Below are 18,553 nucleotides of genomic sequence, written 5' to 3' on the forward strand. Positions count from 1 at the left end.
AATCAAAACGAAATACGTATATTCCATTCAAGGCGGTGCACGTTTGGCAGGATCTTTACGTTGACACTTCATTCCATTTTGGTGTTGTAGACCCGTGACGGTGCATGATTTGTGTGAGATTCCTTGCTCATGTGTTGTGGACCTTGGCTGCATATTGCTGTAACTTTCTCAGAAGGTGGTTTATTTTCATTGTATCCATTTCGTATTTTGATCATTTTATATGAACAGCCCGACAACATAATGGCAGGGCCGCTCATCTCTAAGAGAATCGAGAAGAGATGGCGAGTTCCTTAGAAAAATTATGTGAAACGTAAGCGTAACAAAAGAATTTCACAAAAATAAATTTATAAATTGACGTGGCTTATTAGAATATTTTAAATATACTATAGAATAAAATTATTAACTTTACAATCTGACATACCACATTAAACAAAGTCAGTTTGTGAGTTTATTATTGTGTAATCACGTTGTAGTTAAAGTATTTCTCTAACGAAAAACCCACAAAATTTAAAATTTTGCTCAACCTACTGTACACGGTTAGCAAATAAAGCATACCGGCCAGGAACTGCTATTATCAGACTTTGTAATAAGGAACTGGCAGAGTTTATACATCTGTGTCTGCGAAAAACAAGGAGTATATACTCAGTATTTGGTCATTGAAACTTGAAAGAAAAGAGGAGCTCCAAGGGCATCTGATGGCCATTGAGTTAGGAGGTCAAACAATCATATTGGAGACTTCTGCAATTTAAAGTGTGAACAAATTTAGAAAGCCTCCCTCTCTGTGTCGTTGAAATGCTCAAAGTTTTGACCCCTTGCACAGACCATGCATGTAATGAAGTGGAGACCACTAAGATCAGTGGTTCTTTTACAATCACGTTTGTATTTCATTGACTCCCCAGAATCTTATCAATGATGGTTTTAGAAACATCTTACTTTCGGGATTTTATAGCCAGAGGGCATCAGTTGCTTTCTGCAGACACCAAAAACACAAGACCTGAAAATTAGCAAAGCAAATGTAACTAAAAGTAAGTTCGAGAATTGAGTAATCCTCTCTAGACTTCCTGTTCTTATCTTTATTTTCCCCCTCTTGGCATTGTTTGTAGTTTTTATAACAATGCTTATGACAATGGATTACACATTAAAATGGCCCTAATCAATTATAATTTTCAGAAGTGCTGAAGTTTAGTATGGGTTGTATCTGACCCAAGCTCTGCATTTTTGTTGGTATATGTCTGTTTCTCAGAAAATACACAGTACTTGAAGGTCGCTACATTAAAGTCTAGCAACGAACTTTGTGGCTCCGAAGGCAATCTAAATATACAAGGCATCCTCCAACGAACTGGTTTTCCTGTACTGCTCCTAATCTTTGGTCCTTTTTCATGATTTCAGTTCTCAAAACCTTGATCCTCCTCACATTAATGGCTCTCTTTCATTTGGGTTTGTTTTCTTTAGGAAAATCCTAGAAGAAAATGCAGATCCACCCTGACTGCAAAAAAAAAAAAGACTGACTACCTGTTGATCTAATGCATTGGTTCCCAATATAATAGAGTCGAACCTAAAGTGTGTGCTCCAACCTGCATAAGCAAGCTATTATTATCACTATTTATGTATTTTGGATAAGCTTTTTCAGATACTTTATTTGATAATTTCCCAATAGAATTGTGAGAATCTCCTTCACAAACAGTAGACAAGTGTCACATTAGAATTTGAAATGATTTTCGTATGGTCATAATCCTCAGCTGAAAAGCCTCTTGACCCCAACATTTTTCTCCGACAACAATGTTATGTTCCCTAATGATTGGGTAGAAAATATTACTCGATGGGTCCTGCATGATTGCTTATTGATGGACAAATCAAAGGAGCTATAATTATAGAGAGGCCCTTTTTCCCTTGAGCAGCACTCTTTCACTCAACTAGTGCACTAATGATTTGGAAATAACTAGAATATCATTCAGCTCCTTTGGAGTTGAAAACTTCACTTCAACTACATTCTTCTCAAACACTCAAAAGATAAATATTTAAAGATGATTAGCTTTGATTCCAAAGTAGGTCCAATCCTTTTTCGATAACTTTTCATCATGACGATCTGGATTCATTATCCTTTTTCTTTTTTCTTTTTTATCCATGGCATGGATCCCTCACATCTGAACTTGTCCTGAATTTGCTTATTGCCCATCAAACAATCCAAAGAATTTTCATGCAGATTGATCAATTCAGAAGTCACCCACATTCAAAATTTTCTGATACTTCTTGAATTTAGTTACTAGAACCATAGTTGGATCAAAATTCTTGTTACTATTTTAAAGTTTGCAAAACCAGAATAAAAGATAAAAGATAAAACTCATAGGACATGGGTTTTACATGTCTGTTCCAGAAGCTGCCAATTCACAAATCTAATGCAGAGTATGAGACGAAAAAGTGTTTTCCTTTCCCATTCGCTTGGGAAAGCATCAAATGATGATCTTCAATTAAAAACAGCAAGAGAAAAGAGAAAGAAGAGAAAAAAATTATTGTAGCAGTTCCATGTTTTAAATGCATCATGTCTGTTGGGGACCATGAAATGGCGGTTGGGAAGCATAGCAGATATGGATTCTAAGAATGTCAACCGCATGCATCTAACGAGTTTGGGCCTATTACATAAAAATAATTACTGGCAAGCATATCAACCGCATAAATTGGCATATCAGGATATGATGCATATATAGTGAAATAGAAGCATTCATGAACTGTCGGAACATGGGCACCCATAACATGGAAATGAAAATGGATGAGACACGGATTCGCATTTTCACATGGGGCTCAAGCCTCAGAGTAGCCCCTTTCTCTAAACTTCTGAGTCTCATGCTCATCAGTCATCCCAAGGAAAGTGGAGCTGTGTTTGGATTGAGTCCCCCCACAAAAAAAAAAAAAAAAAAAAAGGAACTTGGAACATGTTTGGTTGTGTTTTCAGAAAAATATTAAAAAAAAAAAAAACATTTTCAGAGCATAAAGAAAAGGCACAAAAAAAAAAAAAAATGATAATCTGCTATGGCTTTCGTCTGATCAATCTTCTTATGTGCATTGGCTACTTAGCTCAACTACAAAAAACCCGTAGCATGGTGCTTGAAACATCGAAATAATTTGTTTGCATCTTTTCCATAGTCAATATAATTTTCACCGACCAACTAACAAGCGTTACACTTTACACCTAAAACTAAACACACACACACACACACACACACACACACATTACACCCTCCAATTACCATTGATATCTAACAAAGCCTTTTGGGCTTTTGTTAAAACCTGACGGTTGAGATTGTATTATCTATTTCACAGTTTTTTAACATCTCAAGATTTGGCACTATCACCAATTCCATTGAAGGATAGTTTTTATATTTTTGCGGTCTGTCTAAGATTAGTGGGGCCACATGTGTTAAGGAAAACCTTCTTGTATATAAATAACTGTTGGACTTTCTCAAAAAATAAGAATAAAAATAACTGTTGGTCCAGCCTCATTTAACTATATTTATGTAAGCTATACATCGAAATTGAGAAATATAGTATATCAACTTCTTGAGAACAAAGATTTTTTTTTTTTTTTTTAATGCCGGGAAGCTCTCCAAGGCAAGACCCTTCAGACCCATCCCTATAGAGTAAATCTCGATTCCGTGCACCGCACTCTCGGGAGAACAAAGATAATATTAATCACAACAAAAACAACACTTAAACAGCACAGTATTATGGAAGCTGATGCAAGCTACATAAATTTTAAAAGAATGATATTTGATTTAAATAAATGAGAGTTTACAGGGGTCATCTCATCTCTAATGCTACCTGTCTTCCTACACTATAACTTTGACTCTCACGGAAGATTAGGTCTAAAGCCGTATAGTACAAAATTCTATTTTCTTTTACCATCTAGAAAGGATAGATTACAAAACCAAAGATAAATAAATAAATAAAAAGGTGGAAAGAACAACATCCAGTACCGCAGCAAGACCTTACAGGAGCAAGCAATTCTTCAAACTACCTCCTCAGTTTACGGGTGCTAGTAATCAGATGCCAGAGTTGGGCTCTTTGAGCAGCTTTCCTTTTGATGAAGTTCTAGCAGTTTCTTTTCCGGATTACAGAGCCCTGCATGAAGAGCGATATCATGAATAATATTATCCTCATTCTCGTGAATTCTCTGATGTTTTCTACAGCATGTGAAAATATGAAACTAAGATTGATCTTGCACCAAAGGCTCGTGTCTTTATCATGCACAGATTTGTTGTTACATTATATCAAGAAAAAGGTCACTCAAAACTTTTTCTAATCGTTCTTTGCAATGACTCAAACTTTCTGTAATGATTACTTTTGTTCTTACTACTATTATAACCTATCAACTGCGTGCCAAAGGATAGGTGCCTCAAAAGCGACCAATTTTATCTCCATCAGAATCCAAATCCTCGGTATACTGTTATTTATTATAGTCAGTTAGTCAGCCAGCATCAGGTGGACATGTTTGAGGGATCTACACAAATCATGAAATTTGAGCATCTGCAGTTAAATTTGAAGTGGAAGTGAGGAAATGATATACGCTACAAGAATAAAACCTTGACCTTGGCTTTTCTTCTTCAATAGTAAATTCTATTGTTTATTTGGAAAGGGAGAAAACCAACCTGAACACTTGGGAATATCCCAGACGGCAATAGATGTTTGTGTACACTCTGGTTCACACAGTGCTTTATTGTTCTCGAGGTTGACATTCATTGCAAGCATCCATGCCCCAATTGTAACATCCTCATTGCTGAACATCCTAAAACTGTAACATTGAACAAGATGGAGAAAGCAATATACAAGGTAGAGATTTTTTTTTATCGGTAGACAAAATTTTATTGATCATATACAGGAGCCCAAGTATACGAGACATATACAAGAACAATGCCTAAGCGTGCTACACTAGTTTTTCTTTTCTGAACAATGGTATACAGGAGAACTTTAAGGAATGGGAAAGGCCTGTCATTAAATGGGAGTATCAGAAACTGATCAAAACTTACCTGTTGTTTCTAAGAGCAACCAAGCTCGCAACAACATCGGCAGAGAGTGCATATATGGGGCCATAAGCATGAAGAAAGTACTCCATACCAAGCAAATAGGATAGTGGTTCATACCTGCATTAAGTTAACTGATTTGACAAGATCCATATTTGATAACAAGAAAATAAAAACAAGGTACTAGCAGATGCAGCATGTATAATTTACACAGAAGATGCAAGTTATGTATCATTGCAGATATAGCCTCTTCAATTTAAATCATATAATTTCAAAGGTAGGCTAATACATGCCTAATACAGAAAGCTTGAAGATCTGCATCATTAAGATAATGTCATAAGATTTTTGCGCATCCACTTTCTTATATGCAGCAGCATAATGTAGTTACTATTGCAATTGATCACTCTTGCCCTGTGTGTGTGTGGTATTTCCGTAAATGAGCAGCAAGATATTAGGAGGACAAGAAAGAGGGGTTAACAATCTCCCAGACATGAGGTCAAAATGCAGCCAAATGTAATCAATCATGGACCTCAAATGAAGAAAACAGGACTAACCATTTGAGTTTAGGGTCAGTGAAAACAGGGCCCTTTTTCATGCACCCAATGTACGTCTGAGAATGAGTGCGTTCTCTTGCCAAGAGCAGTGAGAGGCGATCTGAAAATTAATCAAGTGATTAAACAAATGCAGAAAAAATCCATAAAAGAAAATCCCAGAAAAAAAGCATATAAATATATTTAGATAAGCCTTATCAAGCCAGTCACCTGGCCTCAAATATATGTCATCGTCCGCTTTAACATAAAACTCAGAATCAAAAAGTGCATATGCAGCTTTAAAGAAAGCTAACCTGTAATGAAAAAAGAGGATTTTGATTTCACAGTAATCAACTAAAACCATTGGCGATATCCATTATATTATTGTTTGCACTAACGTTTTGTATGGAAGCTTACTATACTCCTCTTCAATATCCAATAGCACGAAATCATCATATTCTTCTACCTCCTTCTTAAGCTCTAACATCTTCGATTTATCATTGGTTCTACCAATGATAAACCTGAAAGCCAAACCAGTTGCTTCTTCTAAGCTGCAAGCCATAATCCAATCCATAAACTGATTAAAATCCTCGGGTAAAAGAATGTTTTCTATCTCACCAAAAGATACGGATATTTATTCATTTATGCTCCTTTCCAATAACATTACAAAAATTAAAATTTGCCTCATAGAAGCACAACAATTTTTTTTTTTTATAAGTATTAATTTTTATTCATAGTGCTACAGCGGATTATTCACTCACTCTAAATAGTCATAGGTCTCTTCAAACTTTGCTGCCCATCCATCCATCATTGCCCCATAATTTTATACCAATAGTTCTAATTTTACTTTTTTGAATTTAAAAAGATCATGGAATTTTTCTGGATTTTAAAACATGTGTCCCTACACCTACAGATGATTTTGAATACTTAAAATTTAAAAATTGATATCAGAGGAATATAAGACAATACCGCTTAAGCCCTTGACGATCGGACGGCATCCAAGTCTGGCGCAAGGACCGCCTTCGACCCACTGATCCGAACCCAGTCTGAATGCCAACGAACCCCATCACCCTGTGCCTCTTCGGATCCCCATCACCAATCCCGTTGTCAATCCTACCGCCACCGCCTCTCTCCCAAACCACTCGGACAGACCCTGGTTCGGCGTTAGAGCATCTGTACGACGCACTACTCGAGCTGAGGATCGCCGCGATGCCAAATACGAACCCGGATATACCGATCAGGAGGCAGGACGCGAGAATGAGGACCCTCGATCTGCGCGGGGACGGCGATGTGCGATGCTGATAAGGCATGCTGGTATTGAGAGAGAGAATAAACCCTAGACTAGAAGAGGTGTAGGTCTAGTTTCATGGCAAAGCAAATGATCGAATCAGTTGTATCGGAGAATTGAAGCTTGGAATCATACTCCGGTTACCGGCAGTGGCAGCTAACAGTATGCATCTTTGGATCCGGATCCTCCGCCCGAAACTTTATTTGGATCGGGTTCGTTCTCGATAATCGACGCTAGATAACCATATATTAAGATAAAAATCTTAAAAATCAAATCAATATATCTCGAAAACGAAAATTAAAATTTTATCTATACTTATTTAACACACATAACCTACTGATGTGTCAGTGTTATTGAAATAGTGAAAATTCTAAAATCTGAATTAAAAATTTGATATTAATGAAACATATATTCAATATGTATAATATTATGAATGTACATATAACACTATTTAAATAAAAAATAAAAATAATCAATATTACATCATTTTTGTACAACAGTTCGGTAAAACATTAATTTTTTAAAAAAACATTTCACCTTTTCTTTTGATTCAATGTGTTTAAATTCAAAAAATATATTTTTATGAAATAATTATAAATAGTTGTAACCTTATCACTTCTCATTTTATTTTTTAAATAAGATATGCATGCAAATAGGATATTTGTTTTGTGCCAAACTTCAAATACTACATATATTTGCTACATACAATTATTTTTACATATTTTTTATACATTTTACTAATGTGAGTGACTGCATCAATTTTTTTAATATACTATTAATCACATCAGTAGAGTGCACAAATAATATACAAAAATGACTGAACATAATTTTTGTTAAAACTACAATATTATCCTCGCAATTTCTTTTTAACAAAATTTCATCAAATTTTTTTATTAAATTATATTAAAATGGTTAATATATTAAAAAAACTACCTAGAATTATCCTAAAAGGTCTAATATAAAATAAGATATTAATTACTGGTTCTATTTGATAGTTTTATTTAATAGTCAGTCCTATTTACCAAAAAGTTGTGCTACACAGAAACTTCACACTCTGCACACCCACTTAAAAACATGTGATTTTATTTTTTTATCCTCATATTCCATATTGAATTTAATATGGAATATGAGGATAAAAAAGTAAAATCACATCAGGGTGTGAGGCTTATGTTTAGAATTTTTCTTTACGAGTAGGTTTTTAAGTGCAGGGTGTGGGGCTTATGTTTAGAATTTTTCTTTACGAAAATGGAACGAGGTAGAACTTGATATACTATTGACTGCTTGGCTTCATGTTTTCCATGTGGCATGAAAAATAATAGTTTAAGGGATTGAAAAATAAAGAGAAAGATGCACATTTGATGCATAGTTTTACCGTCATCCTAGATTTGCATCTTTGCTCACATTTAATTTTAAATTTTGGAAGAGTAAAGTAATAAAAATGTGACCGATTCTGTTTTGGATCGGCGGAAATTCATACCATTAGATCGTTTTAATAGTATCATAAACTCCTGAAAGAAAAGCTTCATCCTCGTAAATTTACTACTTTGATCACATTAAATTTTCACATCCTTGACATGTTTAGTATGAACTTACACGTTTATAAATATATATTTTTTTGTTCATTTTAAAAAATTTAAGTGGGGTCATGTAAAATTAACGTTTTCTTTTTCTTTATCGTGTCCTTCCTTAATAAATATGAAGTGTTAGGACAGATTTGGAGGTAGAATGAGACACAAAATTCTCATCTCATCTCATCTCATCTCATCATTACACATTTTTCAAATCTTCATACAAAATATAATAAATAATTCAAATCTCAATACAATAATAATATTAAAATATAATATTTTAAACATTAAAATAAAATACAAAATTTTCATCTCATCCCCAAACTTACCTTTTAATTTCTAACAATATTTTTCTTTCCGTTGGTTAACGGCTTGTCTTCGTTTAGCCGTTTGTTAGGGCCTTTTAATTTACTTCATTAAGCCCTCATTACATCCTGGACGTTGGCTTTGTCCATTTGTTATATATGTGTGCGTTCATTTGGCCTCTTGGATGTACAGGAGAGATAGAAAATAAAAATCAAAGGAAGCTTACCGTATAGCATTATGAGTGCTTTGAGATATTTTTTTTTTTAAGAATTTTTCATATAAAAGAGATATGTTTTTTTGGTAGAGTTTTGAGTTCAATCATTTATATAGAGTTAGTTCAGACTACACGACGATCGGTTGAACTGTTATATCTTGGAGGAGTCAAGTTAAAAAGAGTTCTGTTGTACCAGTTAATTTGAGACTTTGTACATCGCAGAGGGCTTGAATCTCCTTAAAGATAGCGATATTTTCGTGCCTCAGTCCAAACTAGTTTCGTTTGAATATTAATTTTATTGTAATTTTTATTATATTATTATATATTTCCCTAACATTTTTAAGGAGATTTCAGATTGAGCCTACAATCAAAAAATGCACGGAAAGTGTTGGAGATCTCAATAAACCATTTCAATTTGTTGAAGGATGGTGGGCAGATTCTGTTGCCAATAGGCATATCTGCTATGATAAATGTTTGTTTAAAAATTATACTCCCTTTGAAGTAGAGAAAGAAATTATACTTGGTGATTATAGTAAAACCAAGGTTGTTGGGAGTGGTGAGATTGAATTGAAATTCACCTTTGGGTGTATATTGACGCTTAAAGATATGTTTTATATAGCATATATGAGGAATAATTTGTTGTCAAGTTTTTTACTCAACAAAACGGGTTTCAAATAAACTATTAAATCCGATAATTTTGTTATAATGAAAAATTGAGTTTTTGTGGACACTGACTATGTTTGTGATGATATGTTCAAATTGAATGTTGAGAGTAAAGCATCAAATGTTTTTGTTTACATGCTTTCTTCTTTAGATTTTTGGCATACACGTTTATGTCATATCAATAGTAGATATGTTGTTATCGTGAGTATCTTATGATTAATTCCCAAACTGACAAAGGATTTTAAAAAATGTGAAGTTTGTAGTCAAGCAAAAATAGAACGTTGATTGAGTTGACGAATGCTATGCTTATTGATTCAGGCGTTCCTTCAAAAATTTAGAAAAAATAATTTTTCTGAAGCTAGTTCTTCTACTCCTCTAGAAAGTGTATAAATTTTTGAATTAAGAAGGAGTAAGAGAATTAGAATTGAAAAATATTTTGGTTCCAACTATTATATTTACAATATTGAAGAAAATCCAAAGAATTTACAAGAATCTTTAGCATTACCTAATTCTGTATTTTGGAAAGAGGCCGTGGATGATGAGATGGATTCGCTAATTTCTAACAAAATTTAGAAATTAGATGAATTACCATCGGGTTGCAAATCCATAGGTTGTAAATGGGTCATTAGAAAAAAATTTAGACTAGATGGAATAATTGAAAAATTCAAAGCCAGACTAGTTGCAAAAGGTTTTAAACAAAAAGCTAACCTTGATTTTTTTTGACACTTTTTCTCCATTAGATTATTGATTGTCATTGCAACAATTTATAATTTAAGGATTTATCAAATTGATGTTAAAACAGCTTTTTTAAATGTGAATCTAGATGAAAAAATTTATATGGATCAATCCGAAGGCTTTGTAGAGCCTGGCCAAGGAAGTAAAGTGTGTAAGTTGACAAAATCTCTATTTGGCTTAAAATAGGCCCCTAAATAATGGCATGAGAAATTTGATTCTTGCATGATTGAAGATGGCTAGAAGTCAAATGAAAGTGATAAATGTATTTATCATAAATCTTGAAAAAATTCACATGTTGTTATTAGCCTATATGTTGATGATTTATTGATATTTGGTTCTAATTTGTATGTCATAGATAAAACAAAAAGTATGCTGTAATCATTTTGCTATGAAAGATCTCTGTAGGGCTAATTTTACTTTGGGTATGAAAATTACCAAAACATGTGATGGTATTTTTCTTGATCAATCGCATTACGTAATAATTATTGAAGAAATATAATTATGTTGGATGCAAGCATGTTGTTACTCTTTTTTATTCTAGTGTTCATCTATTTTCTATTAAAAATGATGATGATGTAATTAATCAAGATGAATATGATAGCATGATTGCGAGTTTACGTTATGCGACTGATTGTACTAGACCTAACATTAGTTATGCGGTATGAGTACTTAGTAGATTTACTACCAAGTCTGGAAGAGACCATTGGTATGCAATGGATCGGATAATGAAATATTTATCCAGTATAAAATATTATGGCTTGTCTTATAAAAGGTATCATGTTGTACTTGAAAGTTTTAATGATGTTGATTGGAATATCTTGTCAGGTGATTATCTTTCAACTACTGGTTATATCTTTACCTTGGATGGTGGTTTTATATGTTGGAAGTCTAAAAAACAAACGATTATTGCTAATTCAACCATGAAAAATGGTGCCATAATCTGTTGGCTAATAAAACTCATGTTAACACCTGGATTATTGTGTGTGAGTAATAATTATTTATTTCCCTTAAGTAGTTATAGTTTAAGTTTGAGACTACTACCGACTCTGAAAAAAAAGTTTTTATTTCATTAAGTAAGAATTTAATGCAGAACATTCCTTCATGATGCATAATAATTTTTCTTTTGTCTTAAAATATCTCTTATATATATTTTTTATTATTATTAAAATAAGTGTGAGAAATGTTAGTGCTTTTAATAATATTTTTCTTTCCGTTGGTTTTAGTAGCGGTTGGTTAACGAGCTTAATTGTCTTCATTTAGCCATTTGTTATGGCCTTTTAATTTACTTTATTATTTTTTATCGTTAAGCCCTCATTACATCCTGGACGTTGGCTTTGTCCATTTGTTATATATATATATATATGAAAAATTCTATACATAATATAAAATATAAAACATGAGGATAAAATAGTAAAATTATATATTTTTTAAATAGTATGCAGAGTGTAGAGCTTATGTATAACACAACTCTCTCTATATATATATATATTATGTATGTGTGTTTGTTTGGCCTCTTGGATGTACGAGAGAGAGAGAATAGAAAAATCAAAGGAAGCTTATCGTATATCATTAAGAGTGCTTTGAGATATTTTTTTTTGTTGAGAATTTTCAAGTCAAGAAGTGTTTAATTTGAGACTTTATATACTGCATATGACTTAAATCTCCTTAAAGAGAGATATATTTTCGTATTTCAGTCCAAATTAATTTCATTTTAATATTAATTTTATTATAATTTTTATTATATTATTGTGTATTTCGCTAACATGGAGTCCTATCATCTCTCTATCGTCCACCTTCTCTGCTCCTGTCACTACCCCGCCTCTAACTTTCCACCCTTCTATAGTTTAGACTGAAACACGAAAATATTGCTAACATGGAGTCCTATCACCTACTATCCCACCTCTAACTTTCCACCTTTCTTACTTTGAAACGACCCCAAATGAGGAATGGAAATTATGGAATAGTATATTTAATGGTAATCAAAATAGATCAAAAGTCCATTTCTGAAAACAAAGTCAATGAGTCGTTTTGATACTTGTCAAAAGTGGTTCCAATAGAATTGCTTTTGTCCATAATTCAATTCAATGGTTTCCTTTTCCGAAATGACAATACACTAAATTTCCATGACATTGACGATGGTTCCAATAGAATTGCTACTGTCCATAATTCAATTCAATGGTTTGTCTTTTCGAAATGAAAATACACCAAAGAAAAGAAAATTAAATCCATGCGATGGGACATAAATTTGGCATACCATGTCTTAATAAATAATTAAATTTATTTATACGTATTAATTTAAACTTTTAAAATAAGTAATGATTCCACTTATATCAAAGTAAAAGTTATGAATTCCAATTTAGATTCTATAAAACAAATCAAAACAAGCAAAAAAAAAAAGAGAGAGACAAAGTTCATTACATAGTGTGTAAGCATCCATCCTATCTCCACGACTAGAGCAGCGACAAGGGAATATTGCCTGTAAATTCTTTTGACATTTTTTTTTAGGTGTCGTTTAGATGTTAACTTGAGATAAAATAATATGAAATGAGATGAGACCATCTTATAATCTAAACAGGGTGTAAGGCTCTACTTGACTTTTAGGCAGTCCATTAATTAGTTTAGAAGCAAAGGTTAATGATTTATGGATTAAATTGACAATTTCTTCCCGTTGCCGTTGGTTTTACTTCACATGGAGTAGAAACTTTTCAGCGGTCTATAATTTTGGTCAAGACTGAATTTTGACTCCTATGTATGTTTTGTTCACAAACTCTTATGTTCATGATTCATAAGATTAGAGAGGCAACGTGAAGTTTACTCCTGTCCTTCAGCAAGCCAAGCCATATATGTTTTCCTGAAAAACTAGCCTCCCAATTCTAAAATCACGGCAAGCCCGACCATCTCTCTCGCTCTCAATTACGTTGCTGGAAGGACAGTTACCAAGGTAAGCTTCTTCACTCACAATGAATTCTCAGTGAGTTAACCTTCTCTGTTTGTTAAGCGAGAAAGTGCCCTTTTAGCAGTTTCCTTTTCGTTTTTCCCTTTGAGATATGAGAAATGGAGTAAGATAATACAATATAAAATTCCCCTTCTATTTTGTTGTTTTCTTTCCAAAGATTTAGAATTTGAGTTTTCCTTCGTTTTTCTCAGCAACCAAACAAGTGATCGTTTATGGTCATTCTTATTCTGTTTCCTGCTTCTTTCTGTTCATTGCGACATGCCGACATCTAAACCCTTATGCTGGTATCTACTTTGTGCCGGTCTTTGTAAGTTCCTCATGTTTGATAAGCTATTATGGGTGTGTCATGATTTAGATCACATGATTCACATATAGTTTGCTGGATTTAGTTACTGTTACGAAGGGTGCAATCCAGGGTTAAAGTAGAGGAAAACCTTCTTCGAGTTCAGTTGCCGACTCATGATCAAAATAAAGCATCTCTCTCTCCCCTCTCTCTCTCTAGATGAATCAAAGAAATTGAAATGATATGTAGTTATTATGGGCTTGGTGACAGGTTTGCTTTCAATCGTTTACCTTAACAGGGCTGGGGTTTGATTGACTGTGAGCATTGATAAACACAAGAAGTTGGTGATGAATTGTTTCTCTTTCTGTTCTAGTAAAAAAGGGGCTTCCTCGGGTAAACAAGCAATTGAAGGTGATGGAGGTACATGTTTTAACTACTTTATTCTTTTATCAACTTAGATTCGAAAACAACTAAAAGGCCACCATAGCGAGCTACTATGAAGATACTCTATTTGCACTATCCTCCAATTACCTGTAGAAAACTTAACGTCATAACAATCCCAAACCCTCAACAGGATCATGTAACTTGTGTTCCTTATTGGACCTGGATTTTGGCTGTCTAGTAGGTTTGGAATTGCAGCTTTGATTTTTACTTCAAATAATTCTTGCTGGGATACTGGATGAATAGGATTATGTTTTTTGGTTTTTTCTTGTTTTATGCCTTAATGTACCTTGTTAATGAAGAGATTTTTGTGTAATTTGTTAAAAAAAAACACCTTCCTCTCTCCCAGGGGGAAGTTAAGGGGTTGTTTGGAAGATGGGATGGTTTCATCTCATCTCATCCCATCACATCTTATCTCATTTCATTTTCTTCCCAAACATCATTCAAACACTTTTCAATTTCAAATTTTCAAATTTTTTATCTAATCATTACAATTTTCCTAAACATCCAAGCAAAATATAAAAAATAATTCAACTTTTTCAAATCACAAAACAAAATTAATATTAAAAAATTATATTATAACAATATTTAGTTTTATAATACTTTTTTATTCAATTTTTTCTCTCTCCTTTCTCAAAACCCCATAAAACATCATAACTCAAACCATGTCACTACTATTCACAAACTATTTACAAATTTCTCATCTCATCTCATTCCCCAAGCATCATCTAAGCCTTCCTTTTAAATGCTTAAAAATCTATATTTCTTATACCATGTATGTGAGATTGTAACCATCTTTTGTGTTCTTTGGAGCATGAGAATAGATTTACTCAAAACAGACACCTGTTGGACATCCTACCAATTCTTGTATGCTAAAGCTTCTTTTGTTTCCATGTCTACAGAGCTTTCAAGCATCAAGAATATTAACTTGTACACTTACAAGGAATTGCGGGTTGCAACCGATAATTTCAGTCTAGCAAATAAAATCGGGGAGGGAGGATTCGGTTTGGTTTATAAGGTGATTGCACAGTGTATATTTCTATATAGTTTAAGGAATACTTGGTCATCCACTTCATTATTTCCTTTCCAAAATTATTGTAATTGAACAGGGAAGGCTAAAAAATGGTCGTGTGGCTGCTATAAAGGTATTGTCAGCTGGCTCAAAGCAAGGGGTGCGAGAGTTCTTGACAGAAATAAAGGTGATCTCAGAAGTAGAGCACGAGAACCTGGTCAAGCTGTATGGTTGCTGTGTGGAAGGAAACCATAGGATTTTGGTATATGGCTATCTCGAGAATAACAGCCTTGCAAAAACACTTCTTGGTAATTCAATTGTTTATTCTTTGTAGGAATCCATTAATTGTACATGTTATGACTTAGTCTCCCTTTCTACTTTTTAGGTGGAGGCCACAGTAGCATCCAATTCAGTTGGCAAACACGGCATACAATTTGTGTTGGTGTTGCTCGAGGGCTTGCATATCTTCATGGAGACGTCCACCCTCATGTTATTCATAGAGACATCAAAGCGAGTAATGTTCTCCTTGATAAAGACCTAACGCCCAAAATTTCAGATTTTGGTCTTGCAAAGTTCATTCCACCTAACCTGACCCATATTAGTACACATGTAGCTGGAACAGCGTGAGTATGTTGATTGGAGTTCTAAACTCTTCATGTTCAATTTCACATTCTGCCTCAACTATATATTGCTTGGCTATGCCAACCTACCTATGAGAAATTGTTGACATAAAAAGGTTTTTTTACTCGTTCAACCCTCAAAACAAGTTATTTGTTTCAAAGTGGCAAGTTTTTTTTCTTGGATTTCTCTCTTCGTCTCTCACCAAATTTATCCACTTTCATTAGATGATGTTTATAAGATCAAGTGGCCTTGTTTGGTTTCTTTAGAGGTTATCTGGCACCTGAATATGCAATGCGTGGTCAAGTGACAAGGAAATCGGATGTTTATAGCTTTGGTGTTCTGCTCTTAGAAATTGTTAGTGGGAGGTGCAACACAAACAGGCGGTTACCAACTGAAGAACAATATCTACTGGAAAGGGTAAGGACTTGAGTTTTTTTTTTTTTTTTTCCTCCCAATATAAAGAAGTCTTAAAGGATAAATTGATAGCCTTATCAATAAGATCTGTCTAATAGGAGTGTTGGATGAGGACCCGCTCTATCAACTATTCCTTTAGTGTTTTTAAGAATGAACTTGTTCTTTGGTAAGTTTATATTGTTTTACCTAGTAGTGGAAGTTCTAAATGGAAGTTTTATGCAATGCCTTCATTAGGGTAAGTCCAAAAGGGTTGGAAACCAATTCATATCCTTTTGTGTCACTAAAAGTTGTTTCAAAACTATAGAAAGCAATTATAGTTACTCTTGAGCTCTCTGTTAGGTATCTAGATTACTGTTGGTCTTCAAGTTGCTGTCAGTTAAACAGGAAATGGGGCATCATGATTAAGTGTTAGCTCATTGTGTCATGACTAAGAGGACAAATCAGGAAAGGCACCATTTGTTGCCAAGGAAGGAAGGGTAAATAATGGTTTAATTGGTTTCATATCTTCCAAGTTCTAGTGGAAAGCACCGTTTTGATCGATTAATTTATTAGGAAAATTACCACGCATATGGGAGAAGGAAGTAAAGGGAACAAGAATATGAGGCAGTGTTGAGAACATGCCCAACTTATTAAAGACAGAGCTATATTGCAGGCATGGGAACTGCATAAGAAGGGGGAGCTGCCGAGATTGGTGGACACATCACTGAATGAGGAGTCCAACGTTGAGGAGGCTTGCAGCTTTCTGAAGATTGGTCTTCTTTGCACCCAAGACATGCCAAAGCTCCGACCATCCATGTCCACTGTTGTGAGAATGCTACTGGGCGAAATACATGTAAATGATGAGGAGATAACAAAACCAGGCATACTTTCTCAGTTCTTGGATTCAGAAGACATCAGAGGCCAGGAATATAAGGCCAAAATGAAGAATACATCTTGTGCAACATCTTCACGTTTAGGGAAGCTGGATAATTCATCTTCATCATCAGAAGACATGACTGCCTCTGTTGCTACTATGACCTTCGCTTCAATATATGACCGAAGCAAATAAGTAGAGTAGAAGTTTTGTTAGGCATTGTTTGGAAAGCGCTTTCAGGCTTCTTGTCTTGATTTAGTTTGAGCTAAAATCATTATAAATGTTGCTTTCTAAACAAATTAAAGTACTTTCAAAGTGCCAACTAAGCAAATTTCTTCATGTGACTTCCAGTTGGGTAAATCTAACATCAACTACATTATTTTCCTTCTTTATTTCTGAGCAACTGAAGTGGTCTAGGGGCAAGTGTTTGTTACATTGGCATTAATTATGAAATGCAGAGTGATAGGGATCATGGGTATGGAAGTATTCAGAACAATTATTTTTTTAATCATCCCCATAGAAATTGAGTAAAAGGATGCAAAGAACTCAAATTTGGCATTATTTTTTTTCTCGTGAATATAAATCCGAGTAAAATAATGAATCACCATCGCTTGGAAATTTTTGTTCTCTAGGAATGATTTGGTATTAATGGAGCTTGTATGATTATTTTAAGATGGGTATTTATCTTTGCACTTGCATGTTTGTAAATTTCATGCAATTGAATCATCTCGTGAAGGCAGTAGATATAGTCCTATCGAATGTTTGATTTTAATTGTCAAATTGTTTCACAATGATAATCATAAAAAATTGAATTTTATGGAATGATCCTATTGAAGATTTGTATGGAGTTAGGAAGCCTTGTACAGAAATGAGGAACCTGGTTAGCTGCTTGAGTTATGGAAGATGAGCTAAGTGTGGCCGGTATAACCTACAGTTCTGAAAGCAGACATAATTGTGCAAGCGCAAGAACTATAAGCATAATGTAATATAACAAACGATAAGATGGAAAATAAATTAATGTAACCACAATAGTAAGCACTGTGAAAGACAATTATACAAATATCACCAAATGTGATGTCTATTCTTACATTTTAGCATACATATTGAACATTTTTGGCATTAGGATCAAGAGTTTTTGATAAAGGGTGGCTCTACAGCCACCGTTGGGAGCTCCCGCTGGGGGCTCCTGCTAGTTCATTTTTTTTTTTTTACATGTTTTTTTAACACTTTTAAATATATTTTAAAAAAAAATCACAACATTATTAAAAAATACTTACTTAATCACTAAGGAAAAAAAAAAAAACCCAACGATTGCCCCCAGCAGGAGCTACCTGCGGTAAGAGAGCTTTTTCTTTTTGATAAAGAAAAATTATTCTCATCAGCTACTATTCACCACCCCACACCCCACACTTTATGAAAAACACCCGCATGCCCTATGAAAAAGCTATAGATGTGGGATGTGAGAGTGAATAGTAGCTGATGTATAACATTACTCTTTGATAAAACATTAATTGTTCTTCCAGTTCTAATGGTAAACTTCACTATTTTATTGGTGAGCAGAGGGGAAAAGCTTGGATGTTGTTTTCTTGTTCTCAAATCGTTTTATGTCATTGTAGAAAGTGATGAAGTTTCCTGGAATAACTTGTATGTTTAA

At 33.9% G+C, this 18,553-nt stretch overlaps 2 protein-coding genes across 10 annotated transcripts; one reads left to right on the forward strand and one right to left on the reverse strand.

Annotated features, from left to right (window-relative positions):
* Positions 1–3,740: 3,740 nt before the first annotated feature.
* On the reverse strand, positions 3,741–7,084 carry LOC108992423 (probable beta-1,3-galactosyltransferase 14). Of its 2 annotated transcripts, none has more exons than XM_018966982.2 (7): positions 6,515–7,084; positions 5,944–6,096; positions 5,777–5,859; positions 5,570–5,669; positions 5,022–5,135; positions 4,644–4,786; positions 3,741–4,116 (listed from the first exon to the last, which is right to left on the reverse strand). In XM_018966982.2, the coding sequence occupies exons 1-7, from the start codon at positions 6,853–6,855 to the stop codon at positions 4,031–4,033; spliced, it is 1,020 nt and encodes a 339-aa protein (XP_018822527.1). In that variant the 5' UTR covers positions 6,856–7,084; the 3' UTR covers positions 3,741–4,030. The 2 variants fall into 2 exon arrangements, with proteins under 2 accessions (XP_018822527.1, XP_018822536.1); XM_018966991.2 differs by lacking the exon at positions 3,741–4,116 and adding an exon at positions 4,123–4,521.
* A 5,939-nt stretch (positions 7,085–13,023) lies between these two features.
* Positions 13,024–17,291, forward strand: LOC108992444 (cold-responsive protein kinase 1-like). Of its 8 annotated transcripts, none has more exons than XM_018967013.2 (8): positions 13,026–13,260; positions 13,467–13,582; positions 13,829–13,978; positions 14,902–15,017; positions 15,109–15,319; positions 15,397–15,634; positions 15,899–16,049; positions 16,699–17,291. In XM_018967013.2, the coding sequence occupies exons 3-8, from the start codon at positions 13,906–13,908 to the stop codon at positions 17,092–17,094; spliced, it is 1,185 nt and encodes a 394-aa protein (XP_018822558.2). In that variant the 5' UTR covers positions 13,026–13,260; positions 13,467–13,582; positions 13,829–13,905; the 3' UTR covers positions 17,095–17,291. The 8 variants fall into 8 exon arrangements, with proteins under 8 accessions (XP_018822594.2, XP_035550155.1, XP_018822558.2 ...); XM_018967005.2 differs by having other exon boundaries at positions 13,857–13,978; XM_018967022.2 differs by having other exon boundaries at positions 13,467–13,559.
* Positions 17,292–18,553: the final 1,262 nt, after the last annotated feature.

Source organism: Juglans regia, chromosome 9 (assembly GCF_001411555.2).
Source record: "Juglans regia cultivar Chandler chromosome 9, Walnut 2.0, whole genome shotgun sequence".
Classification (NCBI taxonomy): domain Eukaryota; kingdom Viridiplantae; phylum Streptophyta; class Magnoliopsida; order Fagales; family Juglandaceae; genus Juglans; species Juglans regia.